The 25,370-nt window shown below is 41.6% G+C and overlaps 1 protein-coding gene across 1 annotated transcript in view; it reads left to right on the plus strand.

The window, feature by feature from the left end:
* The window catches only part of LOC102308849 (TBL1X receptor 1), a 45,148-nt gene extending 19,867 nt beyond the window's left edge, over positions 1-25,281 (plus strand). The window contains exons 3-16 of the mRNA XM_005938616.3: positions 16,611-16,712; positions 19,536-19,681; positions 19,887-20,112; positions 20,276-20,408; positions 20,839-20,980; positions 22,471-22,534; positions 22,782-22,879; positions 22,990-23,050; positions 23,130-23,251; positions 23,349-23,423; positions 23,654-23,781; positions 24,384-24,549; positions 24,641-24,742; positions 24,822-25,281. Coding sequence (XP_005938678.1) covers positions 16,655-16,712; positions 19,536-19,681; positions 19,887-20,112; positions 20,276-20,408; positions 20,839-20,980; positions 22,471-22,534; positions 22,782-22,879; positions 22,990-23,050; positions 23,130-23,251; positions 23,349-23,423; positions 23,654-23,781; positions 24,384-24,549; positions 24,641-24,742; positions 24,822-24,848 — 1,548 coding nt within the window. The 5' untranslated portion in view covers positions 16,611-16,654 and the 3' untranslated portion in view covers positions 24,849-25,281. The remainder of the gene's footprint in view (positions 1-16,610; positions 16,713-19,535; positions 19,682-19,886; positions 20,113-20,275; positions 20,409-20,838; positions 20,981-22,470; positions 22,535-22,781; positions 22,880-22,989; positions 23,051-23,129; positions 23,252-23,348; positions 23,424-23,653; positions 23,782-24,383; positions 24,550-24,640; positions 24,743-24,821) is intronic.
* The last annotated feature ends 89 nt before the right edge of the window (positions 25,282-25,370 follow it).

Genomic DNA, 25,370 nt, shown 5'->3' on the forward strand with positions numbered 1-25,370 from the left:
GGTGTGCCATTTAATTCTTCTGTTTGCAAAGGTCCAATTAAGTGGTGCCTTCTTCAGTCAGACATCATTAAAAACCAGTATTATTATAAGCTTTGACACGGCTGCACAGCTTAGCAAAGGAGAGTGGGAAATCGCTTTTTTACAAAGTGAAAATTAAATAAATTTTATTGATTCATATTTTTGCTGGTAAATGGGCTACAAATAGACTATTTGTGTCCTGTTAGATACAGTTTCAGTGGTTAAAACCAGAACTGGCAGCAAAGTAGGATTTTTACATTTGCTGCATAACTATGCAGCACGGCTTCCTTCTGCAATATTACTAAGATACAACCGAATGGCTTGCATATATCAAACAGTTTCCTTCAGCCGAGTATCTATATTGCACTTGCAGCATGTCGCAGAGAAAAAGTCTGAAACTCTTGCGATAATGTCATCCTAACCTGGTAAAGCCACATTTGTGACACTGAAAACGCAACACAGCTCACTAACCTGTTAATCCTGTACTGCAGTACTTTCCTCGCAGGTGTAATCAGACTGCAGACATCAGTTTTACTAGTTTTTTCTTTGGCTAGCTGCTAGCAGCATGCGATGTGGATCAGTATGGCCTCAGTTTTGGAGCCCTGATTCCTGTATGTTATACTGGAATCCAAAAATTACTTTATTTTTATGACCGTACCGAGACCACTTCATGAGTCCTGTGTGATTCATCTGGACTGAACAAACAAGTTTCAAATTTCCCCAAGGCTTACTGGCAGTTAGTCGCACACAAGTGTCATTGTTCCCCCACTGTTTTCCTGTTGTACTGAGTTTATTTTTGGTCTTTAACCACTTGTGAAAGTCAGAAAGTGTGAAAGCGTCTGTTTGAGTTCCACTGGAGGAACAGACCCCTCTTCCTGTTTTTTACCATTGAAGAATCCAGCAGGTTTCCTGTGAACCCTGCCCAAAAACGCACTGTTGCTAGATAGGACTCACATCCAGGTTCTTGGTTGTGCTTGTTTAAGTTCACATGGCAAGTGATTTTGTGCTAACTTTCTGACATTGTTGGTTCGGTTTTCAGGTTGAATCGCAATGTTTTGCTCTGACTTGCTAAAAACTCCTCTCACCCACTTTAACAGTTAGCTACGTTAATGTCAGGTCAGCCTCGCTGGAAGGCTTTGTTTTCGCCACTGTAGAGCCCTCAGCTCTGCTTATTTGTTTTATTCATGATGCTACAACTCGGCACTGGAGCTCTTAGTCACCCAGTGAGTGTGTTATTTACATAAAGAGCCTATAAGCACTGGTACAGAGTTTATATTTTCATATCAGAAACCAAGAAGCAAGTCATTTTGCAAATGGTGTTTTCTGGTGTGATGTAACGTGCAGCGGTTGAACTGCTTGAGGAAGGCGGTTATGTCAGGGGAGCATGTTGGAGTGTCTTTTGTTTTTTGTGCTGAGGATGACATGTAACTCAGTGGTGCCAAACTACACACCCAATTTGTTTATGCCCTGCAGAAACCTTTTACTAACAACTTTAATTTCACTCTGAATGCCAGTATTGTTTCTCACATTTAAAATACTTTTTGTCACCCCAGGAGCGAGGCGATACGACATCCGTATCTGGTTTTAGGAGAATTTTGTCAGGATGTCATTTCTCTTCTGAATTTTGACGAGTCTTTAGAAAACCCGGCTTCTGATTTTAGCTTGTGTTTTGTGTTTTTATTAATGCACTTGTGCAGAACACGGTGTTGCTCATACAAGGCTGTTGTATGTAACAGGAGAAGAAAGCCTTTGTTCTAAAATGATTCAGCCCACTGTATTGATCGTGTGTATCACTTTGCCTAGAAACCAGCGCGAGAGCTACTCTTCCAGAATGTGCCCCCATTTCTGAAATCACACCACAAATATTTCAGAGACTTGTCCATTAGTGTGTCCTGAAGGGACTGCAAAATTCCACACCTCCTGCAAAGGATGTGTCTCTGGTTAACCCTGAAGCTCAAACCCTCGTTTAGTGAGAGAGCAGAAAAATCAGAGTTGAATGAAAAGACATAAAGCGAGATAGCCGAATACAGATCATGCATGGCGGATAGAAGGTGAGATTAGTTTCGCCACAACTCTTTTTTTCATCTGTAGACATCTCCCTCAGTGGTTTATAGCTCTGTAAGGACTGTGCAATAAAATACAGCTTTGGCTACACAGAAGAGAATTACTACAATGGTGACTTGAATTTTATCGTTGTATCATTTCAGCTAAATTTGAACAAATACAACTTCTCTAGGTAGATTTCCCCACATGTAGTCTTTAGTTGGGTAGGCCACCCAGGTATAATAATGGCCACCAAAGCATACCAGCTTGGCTTGGACCTACTGGCCTCGTGTTTTCTTTATGAGCTGGCTCACTGGCTAGGTAGCCTTTGTGATGTCCACCGTAGCTTTCAGCTGCTTCCCCCCAAGAACTCATCCAGCAGTTGGGTGAACTCCAATTCGACCATCTTTGATTGCAGTTGGTATTGATTCTTCTGTCCAGAGATCTGCTGCAAGCTAATGTGCCACTGTGGCAAACTTAAAGAGGCTGCACAGAAGGAGGACTGCCAACAGTAGCATTTAAATTGGTTCCCTCTTTCCCGAAATGCATTTTTGAGCCATATCAGCTCTACATGGTCCACAATAGAGGCTCATTGAAGAGGCAGACAGTTATATTGGGCAGATATTCTCTGTCTTTCTTCCACAATGTACATGGCAAATATACAATAAATAGGACTGGGTTCAAATATTCTAGGTTCTTTAAATCTACTGTCCAGTTCAAGTGAGTGTATGGTCTTTCTGAATGGCCACACCAGAAGGCTGATTGAAAAGCAGTCATCACAGAGAGTGAAGACGCTTCCTAAAATGCAGATAATGGGGCATGCTTCCAGACAGACATTGATAGAGATGTATTGAGCTGTACTCATGAACTGTGACACATAGTTGAGTAAAAAATGGGGAAGAAAGAGGGTTGGAAAGAGAAAAAGTTCTGTCTCCTCTTTTACATTCACACGGCTGGCCCATAATTGCATGAAGTTTGAGTGAATGTTGGGTTGTCTGCTTCAGGAATGTTAGAGAGCAGTGTGGACAGTCCATAATATCACTGCCAACTAAACCCTAGTCTCCGCAGTAGCTCCTTTAAACACTTCTTTGGCATTCTGCTTCTTGTTAAAATGCTCACTAAATCATATATCTGCAATAGGTCGGCAGCCTTAACATGAAATTTCCCCTTGTGGGACTAATAAAGGTATCTTATCTTATCTTATCTTATCTTATCTCTGAAAACTGCAAATAATAAAAGTTGGTGAATGCCAAAGCATTGGCGAGTGCATCTGCTCGTTCAGGCACGCTCGACCACCTGCCAAAAGAAATATTCTACATATCTTATGTTTGCTAGTTGGACAAATTGATAAATATAGACCTTCATGTTTTACATTAGTAGCAACCGTGTTGGTGTTCACAGTGCTGACTTCTGCAGGAATAGAGGGAGCTGGAGATTCCAGGAGACGGCTAGTTATTATCTCCCTATATTTTTTTTAAAAGTTATTCCTTTTTCAAAAGAACATTGATTTGCAGAGTTTTCAGACATGTTTTAGAGTCACTGTGTGAAGTTAATTCATGCTAGCTTTCAGCCTTTGAGAGCTTTGTTCCCCTTCTACAGTCATCGAGTAATACATAATCCTGAAGCCTAAGTACAAGAGTAGAGAAAACACATCACAACAGACCTTTAATAGATATTGCAAAAATGTCCGGCTAGTCTAGCTGCTGCAATATTTCCCAACTTAAGCACGTCATTAGTCGTCTTGCACCAAATACCACATCTAGATGCATGCTAAAAATTTTTTAAGCTACCAAATTCACTCCAACAGCGTAACCACATGTGGTCAAGTTCTCAATGGCACTACTTTTGCTGATAATACTGATCCAGATCTCTATCAGCATCTGTGTACAACTGTCAAATGTTGCATCACACAACAAAAGGTTACAAGTCAAATGCTTTCTTAGATGAAAGATGTTGACGTGTATCGGTGTGTCGAGGCCTGTGATAATATTCTTGCCCTACCTCTGTTTCTTTTAAGAAATCAGGACATAAATGATTGTTATATATTTACAGATGTAGCCTTCCTTTGCTTTCAAAGTAAGTCTCTCTGATACAAGCAGGTTTTATCAGTTCAGTTCAGGCAATGTGAAAAACAAATCACCCTAATATAACCCAGGTTAGAGAGTTTGAATTCTGCTAACAGTGTTTAGAATAAGCCACATTTGTTTTCCCTGTATTCACTATTTTGCATTTACAGATCAATGAGTTATACTTGGTTGCTTATACATGTAATGGGGACTCTTTGTCGTTACATCATGTTCTAACCCAAGATTTCACACCTGACCTGTGGTCACCTGTTAACCTCACCTGTCAGTAAATAGACTCAACTTGTTTGTTAGAGTCAGTACCTCTGATCTCACAGTATGTTACTGGAAATAGATGCCTGCCTGCTTCTTAGGGTATGTGGATTAATGGCTTACTATAGTAAATCCATTAAAAACAACAGAAAACAAAAGGCTTAATATGTGATGTCAGGTGTCATTGTGTGTGCAAAGAAGGGCAGCTCCAGTGTAAAACCTGAAAAAACTCCCAAAACACCAATATGATATATTTGCTAACTGATTACGAGGAACTGAATGGGGATCGCTTTATATGAGGAACTGAATGTTTTCATGGTATATCAGTAAAGTAATGCCCACCATCAGGTAAATATCCGACAGTAGAACCCAAATGCTCCCATTAGCATTCATCCAGTCCCGTGTCCAACATGATTATGGGTATTGCAAAGCAGGCTGTAACCAGGACTGGTTCCAGATAAGTAGATCAGACCTGACCTTCTAAAGAGATTCTCAAAATGTGATTTGGATTCTGACTTGGGCGAGGTCTTCTAATCTTAGTCATCACGGCAGCTCGCTGTGAGATAACCACCGCTGATTCAGTGGCCCTCACTGACCTCATGCATTCAGATGGACACGAGCTGCCCATAGCAGGTTTAACTGCCCGTCAAGCGAGGCTAGCTGGCAGAGCCTACATGCTACCATCTGTCACCGACAGACAGCTAGCCTCTCTGACCTCTCACTGGCCATGTGAGGCTGAGCTGGGCTTGCCAATGCAATCTGTCACTCTAAGCGACCAGTAACCCAGGAGAGGGGGAGGGGAGATCCACAAGCAGATTATGATTCATTTCTGTTGTCATTGCATCATACACAACTACCTCGGGATGCACCGATACTGATGGAGTATTTAGTATCTGTCCGAGACCAGCGTTAATTAATAAGGTGCTTTCCTCGCTGTGCAGAAGGGGCTGGGACTCCTTCTTGTGTGTGAGTGAGCATCTTAAAGAAGAGCTTTAGTAACATAGAAATAAAGGGGGTAGTAGTTTTTTTTTAAATAAATCTTTAGTGAAAGTAGGAACTGGAATTTCCAGATAAGTAAGAGAAATGATGAGTTTTGTTCCTTAAGCTGCAGATTCTTTCTCATTAAAAAAACATTTCCGCTTTCTCTGTGGTTGGCACGTATTTTCTCGTCCTTGTTGTTAGAGACCATGCAAACAGCCTCTCGCTTTCTATGCTGGTGCAGGGGGGCACAGAGGAATTTCGAGGAAGCTGAAGTAAACTCAGGAAACCAAAGACTGTTGAGGACATGGTTCGAGCTGCTTGCTGCACCGGGCTCTTCGTGCTCCTGCAGTCTTTGGTTAAATGCGTTCATAAAGGTGCTCTTGTGTTTTGTGCAGCTGCTTCCACACGAGGGTCCTTTTTTTGGTGATTCTGAAGCCTCCAATGCCCCAGCTGTGGTTTAAACATAGAATCAAAAGTAGTACATCTTAGGGGAAAAATATATATATATTTATGTATTAAAAAAATCACAGGTCTACACAGATGTTTGCAAATTTAAACCCACCTTAAACTCAGGCTATGAACCACATTTACATTTTCACTATGCTGTTTTTGGCAGGAGAGTGATCTTCCAGATTCACCCCTACACGTTGGGCTAAGCGTCATTGCGAGTCGGTGTGGTGGTTTGTCGTCAGCGGTGCTCATCTGTCTGGTGACAGCTTGCAGGAGTGTCCTTTTCATTGTTTTAATCCCAGAGTTGCCCTCATAAGAGACATTTGAGAGTGTGGCAGTTGGAATTACATCAGCCGTGGAGGAGGTGGATGAGCTAGCTTTGCTGGTTATCTCTGCAAATGGTGCCAACATGAATATAGCATGTGCTAGCAAGGCCCACTAGTTGAGTTATGTGCATAGATCATGATCAGCAACATAGGCACAAAGGTCCCTCTTGCAAAGAAGCATAAGGGCTGTGCCATGTCATATTGTTCATGATCATGATGATGATAATATACATTTTTACATGATATGAAAGTGTCATATTTGTATGTCATTGCTAAAGCAACGTCATGTGTTTACAATACCTAGTGCTCACAAGCCCAGGCATGTCTGAGAGCAAGAGCCGTGTGTGCGAAAGGCATAGACGGCTGCTGTGTAGTAGGGCTGCCACAAACGATTATTTTGATAGTCGACTAGTCACCGATTATTTTTGCGATTAGTCGACTAATCAGATCATGCATCCTTTGAACGTAAAACATAAAGCTTATTGCACCAGCAGCATCTGCTCTTATATAACTATCATTAGCTTACAGCTTTAAGTGTTTAAGGTATGTGCTAACTAAAAATAAAGACAAGATGATAGTTTATTAAATTTTAATGAAATCTGCAGATTGTTTTGGTGAAGTTTAATAAACTCAGCCGTCTGCTAACCGTCTAAAATATAACAGGACACCGGGGTATATTCTCGAGGATCTCACACTTCTGATAATCAGTTGTCTGAGGATTTACTCAGGAACAAATAAAATACTGAAAAAAGCCAAACAATAGCAGTTTTAAGTTATCTAAGTGACTCATATATCACGTTTAACCTGAGTAGCGAAAGACGGCGGTGGGTTTGAAAACGATTGGCCGGGAGTCCGGCGTTCTCACGGGCTCTAGTGAGCCTTGCCCCCGGCTAGCTATCGAGCTGGTGGGTAACAGACGTCTCCGAAAACGTCGGAGCGCTTTTGAAAATATGTGGTGTCTTGATAAACTGAGCAGACATTTGAGGTTTACACAGCTACATTCTCGCCTGAAAATATGTTAAATGTTTATTTTATGACCATGAAAGAATAATAAGAGTAATATTAAAACTAACTAGCTGCCGCCAGTGTTGGAAACTGAGCAGGGCCACGCTATGAATTCTGGGACACAGTTTCTTCTTCTTTGGTGTTTAACGGCAGCTGGCATCCTTGTACATGCAGTGCTGCCATCTTCTGTTTCAGTCCGTTATTACACTCTTAAATCCTACTACTTATTCCTGCGTCTTTTGGGATCTTAGAAAGCTTCAAACGACGCGTCGACGATTTTAATATTCGACAACGATTTTGATAGTCGACGTAATCGTGGCAGCCTTACTGTGTACGGATAAAAGGAGTTTCTGGTTAATACACAAGTTAGGGTGTAAATTTCCTGCAGAAGTCTAAATCGAGCTTTAATATTGAGTAGTAACCAGAAAGTGAAAAATAAATACTAGCAGCCATATAAGCTGTGGTTGGCTGGAGTGTGATTCTTTTCTTAACAATGCAGCCCTGTAGTGTTCGTGAGTATCGGGAGTTTTTTTCAAACCATATTTGAGCATGTTACACATGACTAGTGCTAATGAAGAACTGTAAAGGCCGAGAACGGCTGAATAGTCTTGTTTGCTAAAAAACAAACAAACAAACAAACAAACAAAAAACTCAAGAAACTAAGCACTCCAGGATTTTAAAAAGAAGAGAGCCTCATCCAGGAGACGCTTTGATGTTGATGTGTCTTCACTTAACAAGCAGATTATTTGTTTAACCACCGAAGCTGGCACAGAGTGGGCAAATCAGGATGGTGGTCTAAAAGCACCAAGAACTAATAGTTTGTTCTGCACCGAGGATGGAAATGCGTTTTATTTATTTATTTATCTTTAAGGGTTTTAAGCTATGAATATTGCAGATGTGTTAGTCTAGCCCCAGAATAAAAATACAAACACGGAAATGTGTTTGAGCCTTTAAACATCAATAACTACGCCGTCTTTTGCGATGTTGTTGCTGCTAATATTTTTGGTGGCGCAGTTTTCTGCATGTATTCTGAATCGCTCCAGACTGACTGTAACCTTTGTCTTGCCTTTGCTTTCAGTGTGTCATTGTGGCAGCACAATAGGAGAGAGAAACAGATTTTCATGTGTGACTCTGTCTGGTTTCAGAAGAATTGGACACGTTATACAGTGAGAGATGATTTGAAATATGGTTTCCTTTAAATCATCCCATCCCCCACTGCCTGAATTTTCTTTCTGCTGCTCTGAAAATAGAGCCAAACCGTCAGGTCTCAGAGACAGAGAGAGAAGCTTTAAATAGGAATGAGCCCCATTTTATCTGCACTGGTGCAGAGTAGAATCAGAGCAGCAGACATCACAGCTTGGGTCTCCTTTACGCATGATGCAGAAATACCTTTAGAGAACACCAAACCTAAATGGTGTATATTATTGTCACGGAGTGGGAGAGACAAGGTGTGCAGTGGCAGTTTGTTTGAAGTTCAGTTTCATTGCATGCACCTGCCATTTTATAAAGGCTCCTCTGGCACATACTTTAGCAAAATAGAGTGTTCAGACTGTTCCAGTAAGGCCAGCGGCTCCTTTTGTTCACACAGCCTGTGGCTGTTCATATCCTACCAATCCTCATAAAATACGGAGAAAACGACAGGCAATGTGGCAGAATGCTGTGCTGTAACCATACCACTAATGTCACACTTTACTGCACGTAATACCACTGTAATGAAAAGCGACGATTCCTTTTTTTCCCTTCTAATGGTGCTGGGAACCATTGGGGAATTTTTGATATATCTGCAGATACTGCGGCTAATAGTCAGTGCTACAGTCTGATTTAATGGTCATTATTTGTGTGGTGAATTTACCTAACAAGTGTATTAATCTTGAATCACTGGTTTGGTATTAAATTTGATTGGTTTTGTATGTATGGCCTGCGCGCCAAGTGATTGCTGCTTATCCGGTTTTTAAGTCTGACGTCACTAGCCTTGTCTGGGCTCAAACTCTGCTGCAGGTCTCTAAATTAAACTATCATTGTGGCATCACTGACAGTTGTTGTAAGTTTAACATCGAGACATCCATGAAAACGGAATTTGTGACATTTAACGGAGTTAGAAATTAGCAGGACGTTAGCTCGCTAGCTTCCATTTAAATAAAATATAGCATGTCCTGACTGAGGGATTTTGGAAATAAATTAAGACGTACAGCTCTGTTATCACTTCCGACATAAATGGAGACAGAAAACTAAACAGCAGTGACGTTTGTAGGGTTACTGAAATTTGGCTAGCTGCTATATAACAATGTGCTACGTGACCGCTAGCGACACAGCTATGTTAGCATAATATAAACACGCTAGCTTTTTTCCACTCGATAAAAGTAAACAAACTTCAGCCAGGAGAACAACTGAGATAATCCATCCAAAATCCGAGGTTAGTCATTCATATACTGCTGCATGGGCTGGGCTGTAGTTACATCCTAAGGTTTTAAAAACTGAGCTTTAAAATCAATAGCGGTAATAAAAGCCGAGAGAGGCCGACAGTGATCACAGGCCTTTTTTAGGGGCTTTTTGAAATTAAATAGAAGAAGATACAAAACATTAAACATGTTAAGATTACAAAAGCCATATTACAGACTACTTTGGGCCTGGAAACAGGATTCGTCACGTCATCACTTAAAGACTGGATTGATACATACGTGAGCTTTTGAAACAAATGTTCTAGAGGGGAAATGTCTCGGTACCATAGCAGTTGTTGTCCATCAAGTTTAGAAAGGGCTGTAACTGTGCCAACACAGGATATTTTATTAAACATGCAGTGCTTTAACACAGAGTTAGAATTTGGGAATTTCTGTTTTTGTTTTTCAGTTTTAGTGCTAGTTCTTCCTTCTCCCCTTGGTGTTTGTCTGGAACAGTTGCATGAAGTCTACCAGAAAACTATCCTCTGCTCTCGCTGCGTCACCTCTGTAAACACTTTCCGAATGACTTTTTTTTGGCTAAACAGCTAGTTTCTGGTCTTACTGAATAACACAACACTTTGCATCATCATCATTTCATAGTGTGGGTGTTCCACCACTGATCTAGCAAATTTCAACCAGTGATGAACTCGACACTCACCAACAGGCCAGTAGATTTTTCCAGTCGCATGAGCTCAGTGGTAAACAACACAACCTTGACGCTTTCTCTGTCACTTGTTCAGGATGTGGAACTGAAAAGGACATCGTTGCCACAATTCTTTAGAGGTGAAATGTTTGGACTGCGAGCGGTTACTACTCTGTAGAATATTTTCACAAACTTTTCATTCATCAGTCTGGGCAATCAGCTAGGAATTTGTCATTCATTTGACTAAACAGCTGAGTAGTAAGTGGCACAACAAAACATTTTTTAATTACTTTTAACTTGAGTGATGATGCAAGCAGTTTATTGACCTGAGTATTTAGAAATGTTCTGCACTGCTCAGAGAGGAAATTTTGTGTGAAGATTGCTATCTGCAGTCCATGGGATTGCAGTGTGTGTGGTGTCGCACAGTATCCTGTGATAGACACAAACTGTGTTGAAAAGGGGCACCAGTAGTGCAGTCTTAAAACTTGCAGTCCTACTTCATTGTTACCAGAGAGTAAAATTTGTTGTTTGTGTTAGTGTTGAAAATAAAAAGGTTTTATGTTATTTTTTAGTAACTGTTTGGTTGTATTTTACACTATTGAAGTCATTTTTTTATGATAAGCATCTTAAAATAAAGTGCTTTCTTCTTAATGTAGGAGATGCAATCTCAAATAAAACATGATTAAAAGGCAGTTGAAGTGAATTCCTTCTTATTGATTGGGGCCTTGTGGATGGATGGATGTCAGCTGATGAACCAAAGCAAATCTAATTTATTAGCGATATTGATTTCATATTGTGAAGGTCAGCCCCACATGCCCACCTGCCCCTTTATTCTTGTTGGTGTGATTTCAGTCTTGCTTCCTCTGGAGCAACTTCATGGTCATGGCACAGGTCACATGCAGCAGTAATAGTCCTGTCCTGATTTTTGTTGTTGTTGTTGTTTGTTGGGTGGGTGGGATTATTGATTGTATGATTGTGCGTGAGTGTGTGTCTCCTACCCTCCCCCTCTCTCCTTGAGCAGTAACCAGATCTAACATTTACTGTACAGGCCAGTCTGCCACTGGCAGCACAGAGACAGAGAGACAGAGGGAGAGAGGCGAAGGGAAAAAATGTAGAGCCAGAGATTCCCTTCTCCTCTCCCATCCCCCCCTTTACTCTCCCACACTGTCAACACAGAGGCTCCTGGCTACCGCTCATGGCTCCACAGCGCCACTGCAGTGGAGTGGTGGTAGAGAGAACTACAGCTCACTGTTTACAAACTAACAGCACTGCTGTCAGGAGGGATTTGAGCAAAAGGTCTGAATGATCTCTGACAGGACCGTCTACAGGTTCCCCGTTAAAGAAGCACAGCAGCAGGTGGCTGAAATTATACTCTGCTTTCATGGTTATTGATCGAGGCTCCTGGCTGCAGCTCCAGTCTTAATGTGAGCACCACACATTACCAGTAACTGTAAGCTTTAATACCACATAATGTAGATTCAACGTATATCAATTAGTTTTTGTCAAATAGGCAACAATTCTGTCCGGAGATGGCTGATATGAGCGTCTTCCTGTTTTTGAGGAATGTATTGGAACAATCATACTGTGCTCTTATAAGATCATAGTTTTTCAGTGTTGGGCAGCTACAGTTGTCAAATAAACCAAAGGTGCTTTTGCCTTTCACGTATCCCACTCTAGAACTACATGACTTATGGAAATAGAACTTTTTAGTTCCTGGGTCACTATACAAATGTGATGTAGTTATTTAGGCCTAATTAAAGTGTGCTGCTGCTGAAGCAGTTGACCTCAAAGTTGCATTTCAGTGAAGAAGCAGTTGCTTTAAATTAGCACTGGGTGAGATTTATTTGTATAATATGCTACAGACTGACTGTGCTGCTTTGTATTGATCCTTTCTCAGTTAAAATGGTGCACTGGTATCTTTAATAGGTGGAGAGACTGAGAGAGATGGAAGTAGCTACCTAAATAGACATATAGCAAGGTGCTGTCGGGTAGAATGAGGGCTTGCCACCTTGTTTTGTCACTTGATAATTTTCTAGCTTGTTAACAGTTTACTGGACAAATGAATACTTTCTTGCAGGATGCACAGACCTGGTAAACTACTTTAATTTCTTCAGTTTAATTACTCTAAAGCCCAAGACGAGGGTGTGCACAGCTCGTGTGTCCTTAAAAGAAACAAAGTAAGAAGGATTCACTGTGTGGCTCCATTTAGCAATTGAGCTTCACAAGATGATTAAACTCAGAGTCGAGTTGACAAACGTCACAAAAAAATCCTTTAAAGAGAAACAGATCCATTCAATTCGCAACCCTAAATATCACCAGCTGAGTCGGTTTCAGTGCAGTCTTGAGTAGGCTGTCATGAATTTGCTCATTTTTTCCTACCGTTGTAGGTTGTTCTTTTGGATTGTGCTACATCATATCAAATTATATAATATATTCAGGGTTTTTTTGTTTTTTTTTACCACCAGTATTTTGTCCACGACTTTCCGATACATGATTACAAAATAGCTTGAGTGTAGTGGTGTAACTAGAGATGTGATCAGTAGTGGAAGCAGTAAAATTACTTTTTAAGGATCTTGCACAGAGCAGTTTATTTTTGTGTCATTGTTGTATTTTTCAGAGGCTGGTTGTCACACGTTACGTCAAGAAGGCCAACCGCAAAGTACATGGGTGTGGCTTGTTTGAGAAGTTAGCTTGCAGTATAACACTGTAGTAAAGTGGAAGTGAAAGCAGTCTGACAGCTGCATATGATTTAATTATAATAAGAGGTCTAATTTAACACAGTGTGTCTGTGGTAGTGCCGTTTCATGGGGCTGCAGCAGGAACGGCTCATTTCAGCCCCAACAAAGTGTTGCTACTTTTGTAATTATGCTGAAAAGCTCAACTCTGAGATGGTTTCCATTATTTTGTCTGCCTGGAGTTTATCTGCCCCCTCAAAACAATCTGTTTGCTGACAGTTGTCTCTGTGGAAAACACAATCCTCTCTCTTTGGAGACAGAGGGTCCAGGCACAGATAAGTATCGCTGAGCCAACATGCCAGAGAACAACACCACCTCTTCTTCATCTGCTGTCTCCTGGGTTATGAACACATCCCCAGACAGCTCAGCCATGGCACCCCTGTTCTCCAGTGAAGCTGATGCAACTGACTCGCCTTACTTTGTCGTTGTTGTCGTTACACCAGATTCTCAAATACCATTTTGTGGAGCTTCAGCAGAAATCGTCAGTGAAATGGTGTATCTCGGGAAGGGCGCGTACTTTTTAGTTCAATAACCGCAGAAATTTTCAAGCATCTCGTTTTGGAACCACAACGCTGCCTGACAGACTCACCACACACATGTTGAAGGGTAGAGCTGTTAGTCAGCTGCATTTACATGTGACAGAATGTCTTATTTTCCTCTCACACAGTGCACAGCCTCGGTTTAACATTGCACATGTGCAGACTGCTCATTTACAGGTACTCACTGTCACACAGTGAACAGTTCAGACAGAGAGAGAAGTGGATTTGCTGCAGGAGAGTGAGGACTTGCACCTGGCAGCCAGTACTGGCCACATATCCAGAAGGTTGTTGAAGTACACGTTACTCAGCTCGTTTTTGAGAAGGGGGGGAACTGAACAAAAACAAAAAATTCACATAGTCCAATATCGTCCTGCTGTTCCCAATAAATAAAATGGAAGATTATCAGTGCTTGTGGCTGCTGTTGCAATCTCATCAATTTTGTGATCTCATTAAAAATTAGGAGATATAAAATCAGGTCAGCTCTGCTATCACTTCCAACATAAATGAAGACAGAAAACTAAACAGCAGTGACTTTTAGGGTTACTGAAGTTGGGCTAGCTGGTATTTAATGATGTGCTACATGATCGCTAGCGACACAACTATGTTAGCATAACAAACACAGTGAAGCTGGAGGATGAGCGCTAACTTTTTTACTACTCAATAAAAGTTAAAGTGAGTGTTCCTGATGGTTAGGGACAAATGTAATCACATGGCAGGATGCTGTAAACGGACCAAACTTCAGTCAGGAGAACAACTGAGATAATTCATCCACTATAGAAGGTTAGTCATTAATACACTGCAACAACATGGGAATAGAGCAGCTGCGAGAGAATTCAACATTAATAAATCAATGGTATGGAAGTGGAGGAAGTGCAGTTTTTGGCTTTCCTCATATTCCAAAACGTGCTTCGTCTCTTTGCTATTACTGTCGCCGCATAATTTGCAGATGATATTGTTTGCAGCCGCTGCAATGCTTTTGACCAAAACAGGCGAAGCTGTTCATATCGTTTCTACCAAATACAGTTTATACCGCCCACCCCTAACTGTATGTGTGGAGTTTAATGTTGGCTCTGTGGTTCCTTCCTGGTTCTTCTCACAGTCCAATAACGTGCTCATTTGGTTAACCTGACTAACGTCCAACTGACAATTTTGTGTTGGTGCATCTAGCCTCTCACTCGGTAATAGCTGGGGATATGAATTGGATAAGCAGTTAAGAAAATGGTGTTTGGATAGAAATAAAACAAACAACAACAAAAAGGTAGTGGCATCACATTGTCATTTTTAAATGTCCTTTTCTGTCGTTAGATCTTTATCAGAACAGCAGAATGAAAAACAGAATATCTGCTCAAGGAAGAAATCCATGAGTAATTGAATTTTTTGGGATCTGCTCTACTCTACTACAATACTGATGTTTCACAGTTGTAGTGTGTAATTGTGTCTTATTTTTCGTCGCTGCGACCGGTTTATCAGGTTGTCATTAATGGAAACTTCTCCCCCCTCCCTCAGCTCAGCATCCAGCAATGCTAAGACCACTGCTCAGTGTACGGAGATGTTGAGCTGTTCCAGATGACGCAAGGTTAAAATCCTCTGAAAAGAAATGTGTCCACAGTACCCAGGAGAGTTTCAATCACTTAACTACCATTAAATGCACAGAGAGACTCCTGCTGGGAGGCGGGTGGGGGTGCTGCAGGCGAGGAGCTCCAGGCCTGATTACTCTCTGGGGGAAACAGGCTTTGAACTGGTCCTTGTTTGGAATCGGCTCTCTGCACTTGTTAACCCCGCAGTTGTTAAACTTGCGGTTCCCAGCCATATTAGTTCACACACAAAGGCAACGTCAAATCATGTGACATGTGCTTGGGCGCACACACGAAAGGAGTCCTACCAGCAGAAGTGTTTCTGTCCTGCTGATTTCCTTCCCGCTCGTGTTTTTCAGTCGAGTAGTTTGTAGTGGGCCGGTGCCCAGATGACTGCATCAGATGTTAAATATGTGGTCAGAGGGAACAGAGCAGCTTGGGGTGTGGGCACACTGTGAATAAAACACCAACTGAGAAGTAATTGTAACACATATTAACGTACAGCCAGCATGGTCTGGATCACATCGAAAAAATAAAGACGTCAACTGATGTAAACTAAACAGACTGCTGGTCCAGCTTTAGTTAGCACCAATGCAATAGCATGTGTTTAATCTGCCTGTTGTTAAGATATAAGCTGCAGCCTTTATTTTATTTTAGTCAATTTTGTGCTTGTTTTAATTAATGATGTCAGTGTGCCATACATTTAGCCATACAGGCTACTCTTCATCCCTGGCAGGCTGATGGCACAAACAAGAAACGTAAACGCAGAGGGATCTAAGCACAGAGCAAAGTCAGAAGCACATAAATGATCAAACATTGACATAATCAGATAAAATATTAAACAGTAAAAGCCACTTAGAGTGCTCATGAGCATAGCACGACCAGAGTGACTAAAATGCAGACAAACAGTAAAACAATGACACTCCATCAGATGTCTTGACTCACAGGCATGTAGACACGCTTTCTGCCTCTTACCTGTAGTTATTTTAATTTAATTTAATAACTGTACAGTACTCTCTGTATATAGTAACCACTGTCCTTAATGTAAATATGTGAAAAAAATTGTGTATGTTTCTGTTCCGTGTACTGTTTGTTTGTATATGTGTCTTTTTGGCTGCTGTTACAACCAAATTTCCCCTTGTGGGACAATTAAAGGATTATTCTATTCTATTGTATTTCTCAGTAAATACATGAATCAGTGCCTCAATGTGATTGTTGTTTTTTAAAATGTAATCAAATTGCTGGTGCTAAACTTTCTTTCTTACTTTGTTTTATCTGAGGCCCTGCAAGACGAGGGTCATGTGATCATGTTGTGCACTGAGGCAGCTGTAGGCTATGTACTTTGCTACCAGTGACGTGATTAAGCGTGATCGAGGAGGTCCAGTTTAAAGCTCTGTACATGCGCAAGCTCTGCAGTAATTTCCTTTTTCACAGTAACATCAGCTGTAAACTGACTTTGTGTTTGAGCTTAAATAACTGGTGAGATTTCCCCTTCACTGATGAACCTCTCTCTGTTTTCCAGGCTAGGTGTGTGTGTGCTGACCTCATGGTGTAACAGGAGTAAAGATGAGCATTAGCAGTGATGAGGTCAACTTCCTGGTCTACAGATACCTACAGGAGTCAGGTATCCAGCTCCAGTTCTTCTCCTCTTCATGAAAAGCTTTATCGTTTTTGTAATAGTTCTTTGCTTTTCTACCAACATGGCTCATTATAGTTTTCATTAACAGACTTAGTTTTCATCACAACAAATGTGTGTTTTTATTCACTAATGATGATTAAAATGAGCTGTATGAATCAACAGTACTCTTTAAAAGTTTGTTATAAAAAAGTAATTATCATCAACAATTTATCATGTTTTTTTGTTGTTTTTTTTAAAGAAGGGACTGAATTAAACACAAATTGAGCAAGAAGACAGTTTGTGATATTTCTAAAAATCGTCTCTTCGAAGATATATAATCATTTATTTGTTTGGGTTTAATTTAATCCTTTTTTTCAGGATCTGTTTTCATTACATTTATAAGACGAGAAATCAGTTTCTTTTTTTCCTTGTCGTACTATAGGCGGTAGGGTAGTCAGCAGATGCCTGAGCTGCCTGTCAGGTTGTTGGGTCATCTTTGTCACTTTGTATACACAACACGGTCAGTGTGGTGCTGCTTGTTGTTTAAAAGCAGAATATAATGACGCCATTGTAAACAAGAGTGCTTAAAAGAGGACAAACAGCACAGGCTGTCTGCAGTGTTTTAGACAGACGTCATCACACAGTCAGAATGAATCATACAGCCGGACCGGTGTCTGTCCATCGTTTAATCAGATGGGTCGAAATAACATCATGCCTACCACCTGTGTTGTATGGATTTAGGGAAACAAGGAGAAACCAGGAGAAAAGCGGTGAAGGTTAAGGAGGCCCTTAGCTTGTTAAGCAATGTATCGATCACAGTTTTTAATGTGCAGCTTTTGTCTGTCAAAAAAAGACAAAATGGTCACCTCACATTCTGCGCCACTACAGTTTGTTTTTACTGCTTATGTGCAGCAAGTCTATAAGATGAGCCCCCAGTTTGGTGTCCCAAACACCAAATACACACTAACTGAATAGTGTCACTTTGCAATTTTTGTCTTTTCTAAATAGCAACTAAACCAAACTATATAGCAACATGCTAATGACCTCGTGCTGCAGACGGACCAGATGTGCTGTTGGTTCAAGTTTAATCTGTGTATATCTTCTTCCTGTTCTATGATGGTGTTTGTCTCTGCCCGTTATTGAGAACAATTTAACCTTCATGCAGTGTCTTCCTTGTGCCAGTGTGTTTATATGGGTCTAACCACAGCACTAGCTAGCCACCAGGTCAACTAGCCCAACTTCGCCCACCGCCCAAACTCTGCTGGTATTTAGTCACTCAGGTACGTAGTACCTGGTATGTAGCTCTAGATGTTAAACGGCTAGCTAACTTACCGCTAACTTCCACCTCTTCTAAATCCTCTTTTTTTGAATGCCTGGACGTTGAACTTTAACACCGGGGAAAACAGGCACTCATCATTCAATTGGTGCGGAAATAATTTGGACTGGTTTTAACCCTTAATGCTGCCTTAGTGTTAATTGGCAATGTGGTAGATAGTAAGATCATTAAGAGCCATTTGCATTTCGTTTTATATAAGTTTGGTCCTGACTTGAAGTAAAGGCAGAAGTTATCTGGAATAACCATTTTGCAGACATCACAGCAGAAATGACAGATTAGTTATGGACCATCATAAGGATGATCATTTAGATGGTTGATCAGATATATTTGAACTGGAGTCGATCTGTTGGAAGGCAACACTTTGAGGATGTAGACAAAGGCAGACTTAAACAAAACTGCTCTGCTGCCGAGTGATGAGGAAAACTTTGGCTGCAAAGAGTGGGACCTGTTGAGATCAGACTCGTTGTGTACACAGATGAGAGTCGTCTCAGCTGTGGATCTACAACTAATGAATCAGAGGTTTTGAGAAATATTATTAAGAGAAGGAGAAGTAATTCGACCAGCTCTAAAATTAAAAGGGTGACCAGCTGTCCAAATGAAGGATGAGCTTAACAATAATCACATGATAACAGAAAAATATCCACAGCTTCTTACATTTAAGCAAATATGGGCGGTGATGAAATTAGTTGGCAAGTATTTCTGGATTTGTGTTCTCAGATTTTGCCTTGGGGGCCAGCGTTGCAGCCAGCAGATATATGGATAACTGATACCCTGAGCCAAAACTTCTTGTTCTGTATTTATAGTCCAACAATGAATGAAGATAAATCATCATTACAAGAGAGCTGATGGTTATGAGATTTAACTTCAGTCAAAGCTTTTGTCCTGTTTCTCCACACACGGGTAGCTAAAATTTACTCAAACATAAATGGTCAATATTAACATTTCTATTACCGTTTATTTCCTAATGAGAGGATGTACATCAGAACAGAAAGACGGAGATGTCTGGATTAGATCATTCCATTTGTTTATGGGATACCTTTTAAACGTCGCCATGTTTGTACAAAAGCACTTTTATGCCTACATGTCAGTGGCAGCCATAAACAAAGCCTTGTATGTCTGACCAGTTCCCGTGAACGCAGCATCTCAGCAGTAGGTCAGTCCACTATTTAGGTCTAGATGTTACCTGCAGATTGACAGAGGTCAGGGGGGCATGCGGTTGTGACGCAGCAGTTCTTGTTCTCCAACAGCAACGACTTCACAAACATGTTACTAACAAGTCAGAGGTCGAGCATTTTCTTCATTAATACGTCGACTCTGCGGAGGGTCAGTAACTTTCATCACCACAAAAACTTAAGGAAAAAAGGGTTGACTTTTATAAGAAAAAGTGTTAAAAGGCAATTAAGACTGAAAAAACCGCCACAACTTGTAGTTCTTCACTGTGTTGAAATCGAAGGGAGTATTATTTACTAATATTCTTTTCTTCTCCTTTTTAGGGTTCTCCCACTCAGCATTTACCTTTGGCATAGAGAGCCACATTAGCCAGTCCAACATCAATGGTGCTCTGGTTCCCCCTGCTGCCCTGATCAGCATCATCCAGAAGGGCCTGCAGTACGTGGAGGCTGAAGTCAGCATAAATGAGGTGGGACACAAACAAAGACCCTTTAACATCAGATAATAATTCAAGTCTTTCTTAAACGGATTATTAGGATGTCATTCCCATATTAATCTGATATCAAAGGGAATCTGTAAATGTAATATAGACAGAAGCCTGTCTGCTTCTTTCACCAGCTTCTTGTCTTCCTCTGTGTTTCCGCTCCAACCCGATTTCTTCTCTGGCTCCGCAGGACGGCACGCTATTTGACGGCCGGCCCATTGAGTCCCTGTCCCTGATCGATGCGGTGATGCCGGACGTCGTTCAGACGAGGCAGCAGGCTTACCGGGACAAAATGGCCCAGCAGCAGGCTGCAGCTTCAGCGCCAGCGTCGACCACTGGGGGCACTATCGCTGGCAATGCCAAGAACGGAGAGAATACTGCCAATGGGGAGGAGAATGGAGCCCATGCCTTAGCAAGTGAGCGAAATGATTCGTATGATTTTTGGGATTGGGGAATTCTTTTAACAGAGACTTGTATTTATGTTATCAATTAAAATGATGGAATATTATTACATTTTTTATGTATTCACTCATTGAATTTTGTGGTTTTTCATGCCTGTTCCATCAACTCTGTGTTCAGATAATCATGCTGACCTGATGGAAGTGGACGGCGATGTAGAGATCCCTCAGAACAAAGCCATGGTCTTGAGGGGCCATGAGTCAGAAGTCTTTATTTGTGCCTGGAACCCAGTCAGCGATCTGCTGGCATCAGGGTGAGCCTTGCTTCCACTTTTGTACCACGTTAATGTTCAAGTCATGAAGCAAACAAGCTGAAAAAAGAGACTAAACATGAATTAATGCTTAGTGCCAGTTTGACCTGAATGTAGTCTTAGGACTTGCCTGGTTGTCTCAGTGCACCATCTGGTGGTACAACTTGGTATTACATGAAAGTGCAGCACAACCCTATTTTAATTTCAGTCAAGATCACATCAACACTTAACGCAGATGTTCTGCCCATACATGAGCAATAAAGTGATGCTTCAGATTTATTACAGAGATCTTTGCTTTGTACAAATGATATGTAAGGATGTGCTATAATGTTGTAGGTTACTTTTTCAGATGGCAGTCTGATGTGTGTGTGTGTGTGTGTGTGTGTGTGTGTGTGTGTGTGTGTGTGCGTGTGTGTGTGTGTGTGTGTCTCAGGTCTGGCGATTCGACGGCTCGTATTTGGAACCTGAGTGAGAACAGTACAAGCAGCTCCACACAGCTGGTCCTGAGGCATTGCATACGAGAGGGAGGACAAGATGTCCCCAGCAACAAAGACGTCACCTCACTAGACTGGAATGTGAGTACACACAGGCACACAAACACACCAAATGTAACACGAATCACCCTGCTCGTGTGGATTAAGTCACAATCTGTAACCTTGAGAAGTTTGTGGGATATTTTCGAATTTCAAAGGGCTGCTTGATGTGTTTTCTAAAAGGATTCTGGTAGTTTGGTGTCATTTTTAAACCCCTTTTTGAAGAATCAGAGACACACTTTTGTTGCTAACGCTTATTGTTGTGAACACCTCAGCACGAGATATGCATCCTAAAACAAAAACAGGCTAAGCACAGGCTGCACCCCACGCACAGTCCTGTCAGCAGTGCCCTCCAAGAGTGTGGTAGTAATAACGTTTGATGTTAGATAAGATATAAAAAGATATGTGAAAGAAAAAGAATCCACTATCAACTTTAATTTAAGGCTCCTGCTGTGCATTTTGCTCCTTTACGAAATAGGCTGATTGTCACCACTGTTGTGTGGCAGTAGATGGATGGTTCATTCACTCATGTTTTTTGAACGTTTCTGCCTATGAGCATTTGCCTCGGGTCGAGCATTTAAGCCTCGCCTCTTTATCAGGTAATATGTAATGCAGTCACAATCCCAGCCATTTAATGAGAGCAGTGGGATTAGCCAATCAGCATCATAGATGAAACCTAAGCATCGTCAGCTGCCTGTCAGTGCTATTGTTCAACCAGGACACGCCAGTGCATTTTTATTACGTTGCATCAGTCGACTCTGGCAAAAGCAGCATGTTGCCATGGCAGTGCATTAGCTTCAGGTGGGATATGGTTGTTCTGTAGTGACTGCTCAATCAGAACTTAAAGAAAGGAAGTATCAGTAAAACATGGAGGCCTGTGTTGGTGCTTCCGGAACTGCCCCATGTGTCTTTATTTGTGATCGCAGAGGATGGCAGCAGCTGACCGAACTTTACAGAGTAAACTCAGGTTTTTTTAATGTGCGCATGTTTCTCCAGTCACTTTGGCCTGGCCTCCATGCTCCAGCAAGACAGCATGCCCACACCCACTCTATCAACCAAAACTTTAAGCAGTCACAAAATCCAGGAAGTCTTACTAGCCAGATCAGTCACCATATTGAGACTGTGGCGAGGGTGTTGAAATCCTCGAGGCCTATTAAAGCATTTCCAAAGAAGGTACTAAACAGGTTTTTTAAACCATCTTATAAAATGACAACATTTAGGTAGATATAAAGAGCAAAGTACTGAATTGTCAGCGTGTGCTGAGTATTTTAACCGTTGGAGTTATCAGACGATGCATTCTTCCTTCAGTCCAGCCTCTGGGACATAAACCAGAGCCAAAGGCAGAGTCGGAAATTTCCTGGAAAGCATCCACGCTGATGGAGAAAACAGACCTCTGCTATAACACCAGCTGACGCTCATTCGATCTGAAATATTTGGACACATACTGTAACTGAAGAACAGGACTTGGGTCAGTAAATGTGTCGAAATCAGGCTCTCATTTATATGGAAACATCTCTCTCTCTCTCTGGCAGAGCGAGGGCACACTGTTAGCGACGGGCTCTTATGACGGCTTTGCCAGAATATGGACAAAAGATGGTGAGATGGCTTTAATTGATGTTACATTCACACTTATTAATGTGGTGTAATCGCTGGAATGCTTTGGGAATTGTGACGTGAATAGTTTGCCACATGCTTTAGTTCATCCTTGAACAATGCTTCCATCTAGAGGCAGGTTTACAGAATGCAGTTATTTTTTTCCCCTGCACTGTATTTCTTTTCAGGCCTTTAAATCCTTTTTTGCATTTAAAGCTGACACGTGTTGTTCTCTTGTTGTGCTCCACAGGTAACCTGGCCAGTACTCTCGGCCAGCACAAAGGTCCCATCTTTGCCCTTAAGTGGAACAAAAAAGGCAATTTTATCCTGAGCGCAGGCGTAGACAAGGTAAACCTGTAAATCAGCTCCAACGAGAAATAACTTTAAGAATAGTTTGTTATTGTCTGGTGAGGTAATATTTTACTGCACTCACACTAAGTGTACATGTCTCCTGACAGACAACAATCATATGGGATGCCCATACAGGAGAAGCCAAACAACAGTTTCCTTTCCACTCAGGTAAACAGACGAGACACACAACAAAACTAAAAAAAATTTTTTGTTCCTGTCTAATATTCCTCTCTCCATCCGCCCACAGCTCCGGCACTTGACGTGGACTGGCAGAGTAACAACACGTTCGCCTCCTGTAGTACAGACATGTGCATCCACGTCTGTAAACTGGGGCAGGACCGACCCATTAAAACATTCCAGGGACACACAGTGAGTAGATTTGTGTTCATGTGCATCTTCCCAAAGCAAAACACACCGCTCACATATATAATGCTTTAGCTAACCTTCGTCTCCTCTCTGCTTCCAGAATGAAGTAAATGCAATCAAGTGGGATCCCACAGGAAACCTCCTAGCCTCCTGCTCAGATGATATGACGCTGAAGGTGAGTCGCATCGCTGCAGCTCCTCACTTCCAAATGAAGAACTTGATGATGACAAGAGATTAAAACATTTAGGAAACAGCTGAGCTATAAATCAGCATTCAGGCATTACAGTAACTTTCTAACCATTAAGACGTTCTGTAGGCTTCTTGAATGCAATGGTTAAATTTTAATTATTAGTTCAACTAAAATAGAAAGCTTTTAACTTTCTTTGGGATTTTGCTTCTCTTCAGATCTGGAGTATGAAGCAGGACGCCTGTGTCCACGACCTGCAGGCACACAGCAAAGAAATCTACACCATCAAATGGAGTCCCACTGGCCCTGGAACAAACAATCCCAGCGCTAACCTCATGCTAGCCAGGTGTGTGTGTGTGTGTGTGTGTTAGAAACCCAAGAAGTAATTAAGGACACATCAGGACACTTCAGCTCTGACAAGACTTGATTTTAAACATTGATTTAAATGGAAATGATGGTGTGTTGAACAGCCTGCTATTGCCTGTGGCAGCTGATCCATTGTGTGCACGGCCTTTTTAATACTGTCTGGTTTATCTACATGTCGCTGCTGACTGAGCAACACCTCTGACACTCAGTTTAGAAAGCTAAAAGTATACACATTCAAATTAAAATGGGCTGGTGTTTATATAACGCTTCTCTAGTCTTTACTAGTGCTTTATTCTCTACACTTGAACTGCCTCACATCCGTCATCAGTGTAGAATCATCTGCTGTGCAACTAGCTAATGAGCTAACTAGCTAATAATAAACATATGTTTGACTCAGCATTAGCTTGTCCATATGGAACTGTGTTGTTTCCGAGCTAAATCAACTCCAAGTTTTACAAAGCACTCAGGTTTTAAATTAACACAGGAGAGTGAAACGTGTTACAGTTTCTGCCAAAGTGAAAGCCGCAGTTCACATTTTCCCCTCAATGTGAGATATTTATGAACCTGCCCCTCCTTCCACAGCGCATCATTTGATTCCACCGTCCGTCTTTGGGACGTGGATAGAGGCATCTGTATTCACACGCTGACCAAACACCAGGAGCCCGTCTACAGCGTGGCTTTCAGCCCTGATGGTCGCCATCTGGCTAGCGGCTCCTTTGACAAATGCGTGCACATCTGGAATACACAGGTAGGAGGAGGACGGTGTATGTACTGTTCGAAGGTCTGAAATAAAACAAGTAGTTAGATTAAAATAATGCTTGTTTGCACTGTGCCTGCAGACGGGAGCTTTAGTCCACAGTTACAGAGGGACAGGGGGAATCTTTGAGGTTTGCTGGAATGCAGCGGGGGATAAAGTGGGAGCCAGCGCATCAGACGGATCTGTAAGTCCACACACGACTGTTTTTTAATGATTTTTTGTGATCGATTCAGTCTAACGGATGGACCTCTGCTCTGTTCCAGGTGTGTGTATTAGACCTTCGGAAATAGTGCTGCCGTTTGTTGGAAGCCATGGACCGACCATGAATGTGTACATAGCCAAATGACTGTCCCTGCCTGCCCTGCCCTGCGTACTGCTCACGCTTACGACTTCGGCCCCGCCCACCGACAAACAGGAAGCAGGGAACAGGAACAGGAAGCAAGCACCCGACACAGCAGGTCCAGACACAGGGGTGAACAGACAGACGGACAGACACAGATGGATAAACGTGCTGATGGAAGCGGCCCTCTCTGTCTGCGCAGACTCTTAAAGAGATGCAGGAGGGACACGGCGAAAAAAGAAAAAAACAAAACAAAAACAACAAAAAAAACAACAAAAAACAAAACTGATAGACAAAAAAAAAAAAGAAAGAAAAAAAAAGAAGTTACAGATCCGTATATGTACCAAAATTTGGAAGCCGTTTTGCTTTTTTCGATCTTTAAACCATGCTCATCGTCATCAAAATGAAAAGTATGAAAAAAGTGTTGATCTTTGTTACTAGTCGGATCTCATCGTGCGGACATATCTCCACC

This window comes from Haplochromis burtoni, unplaced genomic scaffold (assembly GCF_018398535.1).
Source record: "Haplochromis burtoni strain Fernald_Lab_line unplaced genomic scaffold, NCSU_Asbu1 Contig_254, whole genome shotgun sequence".
Lineage (NCBI taxonomy): Eukaryota > Metazoa > Chordata > Actinopteri > Cichliformes > Cichlidae > Haplochromis > Haplochromis burtoni.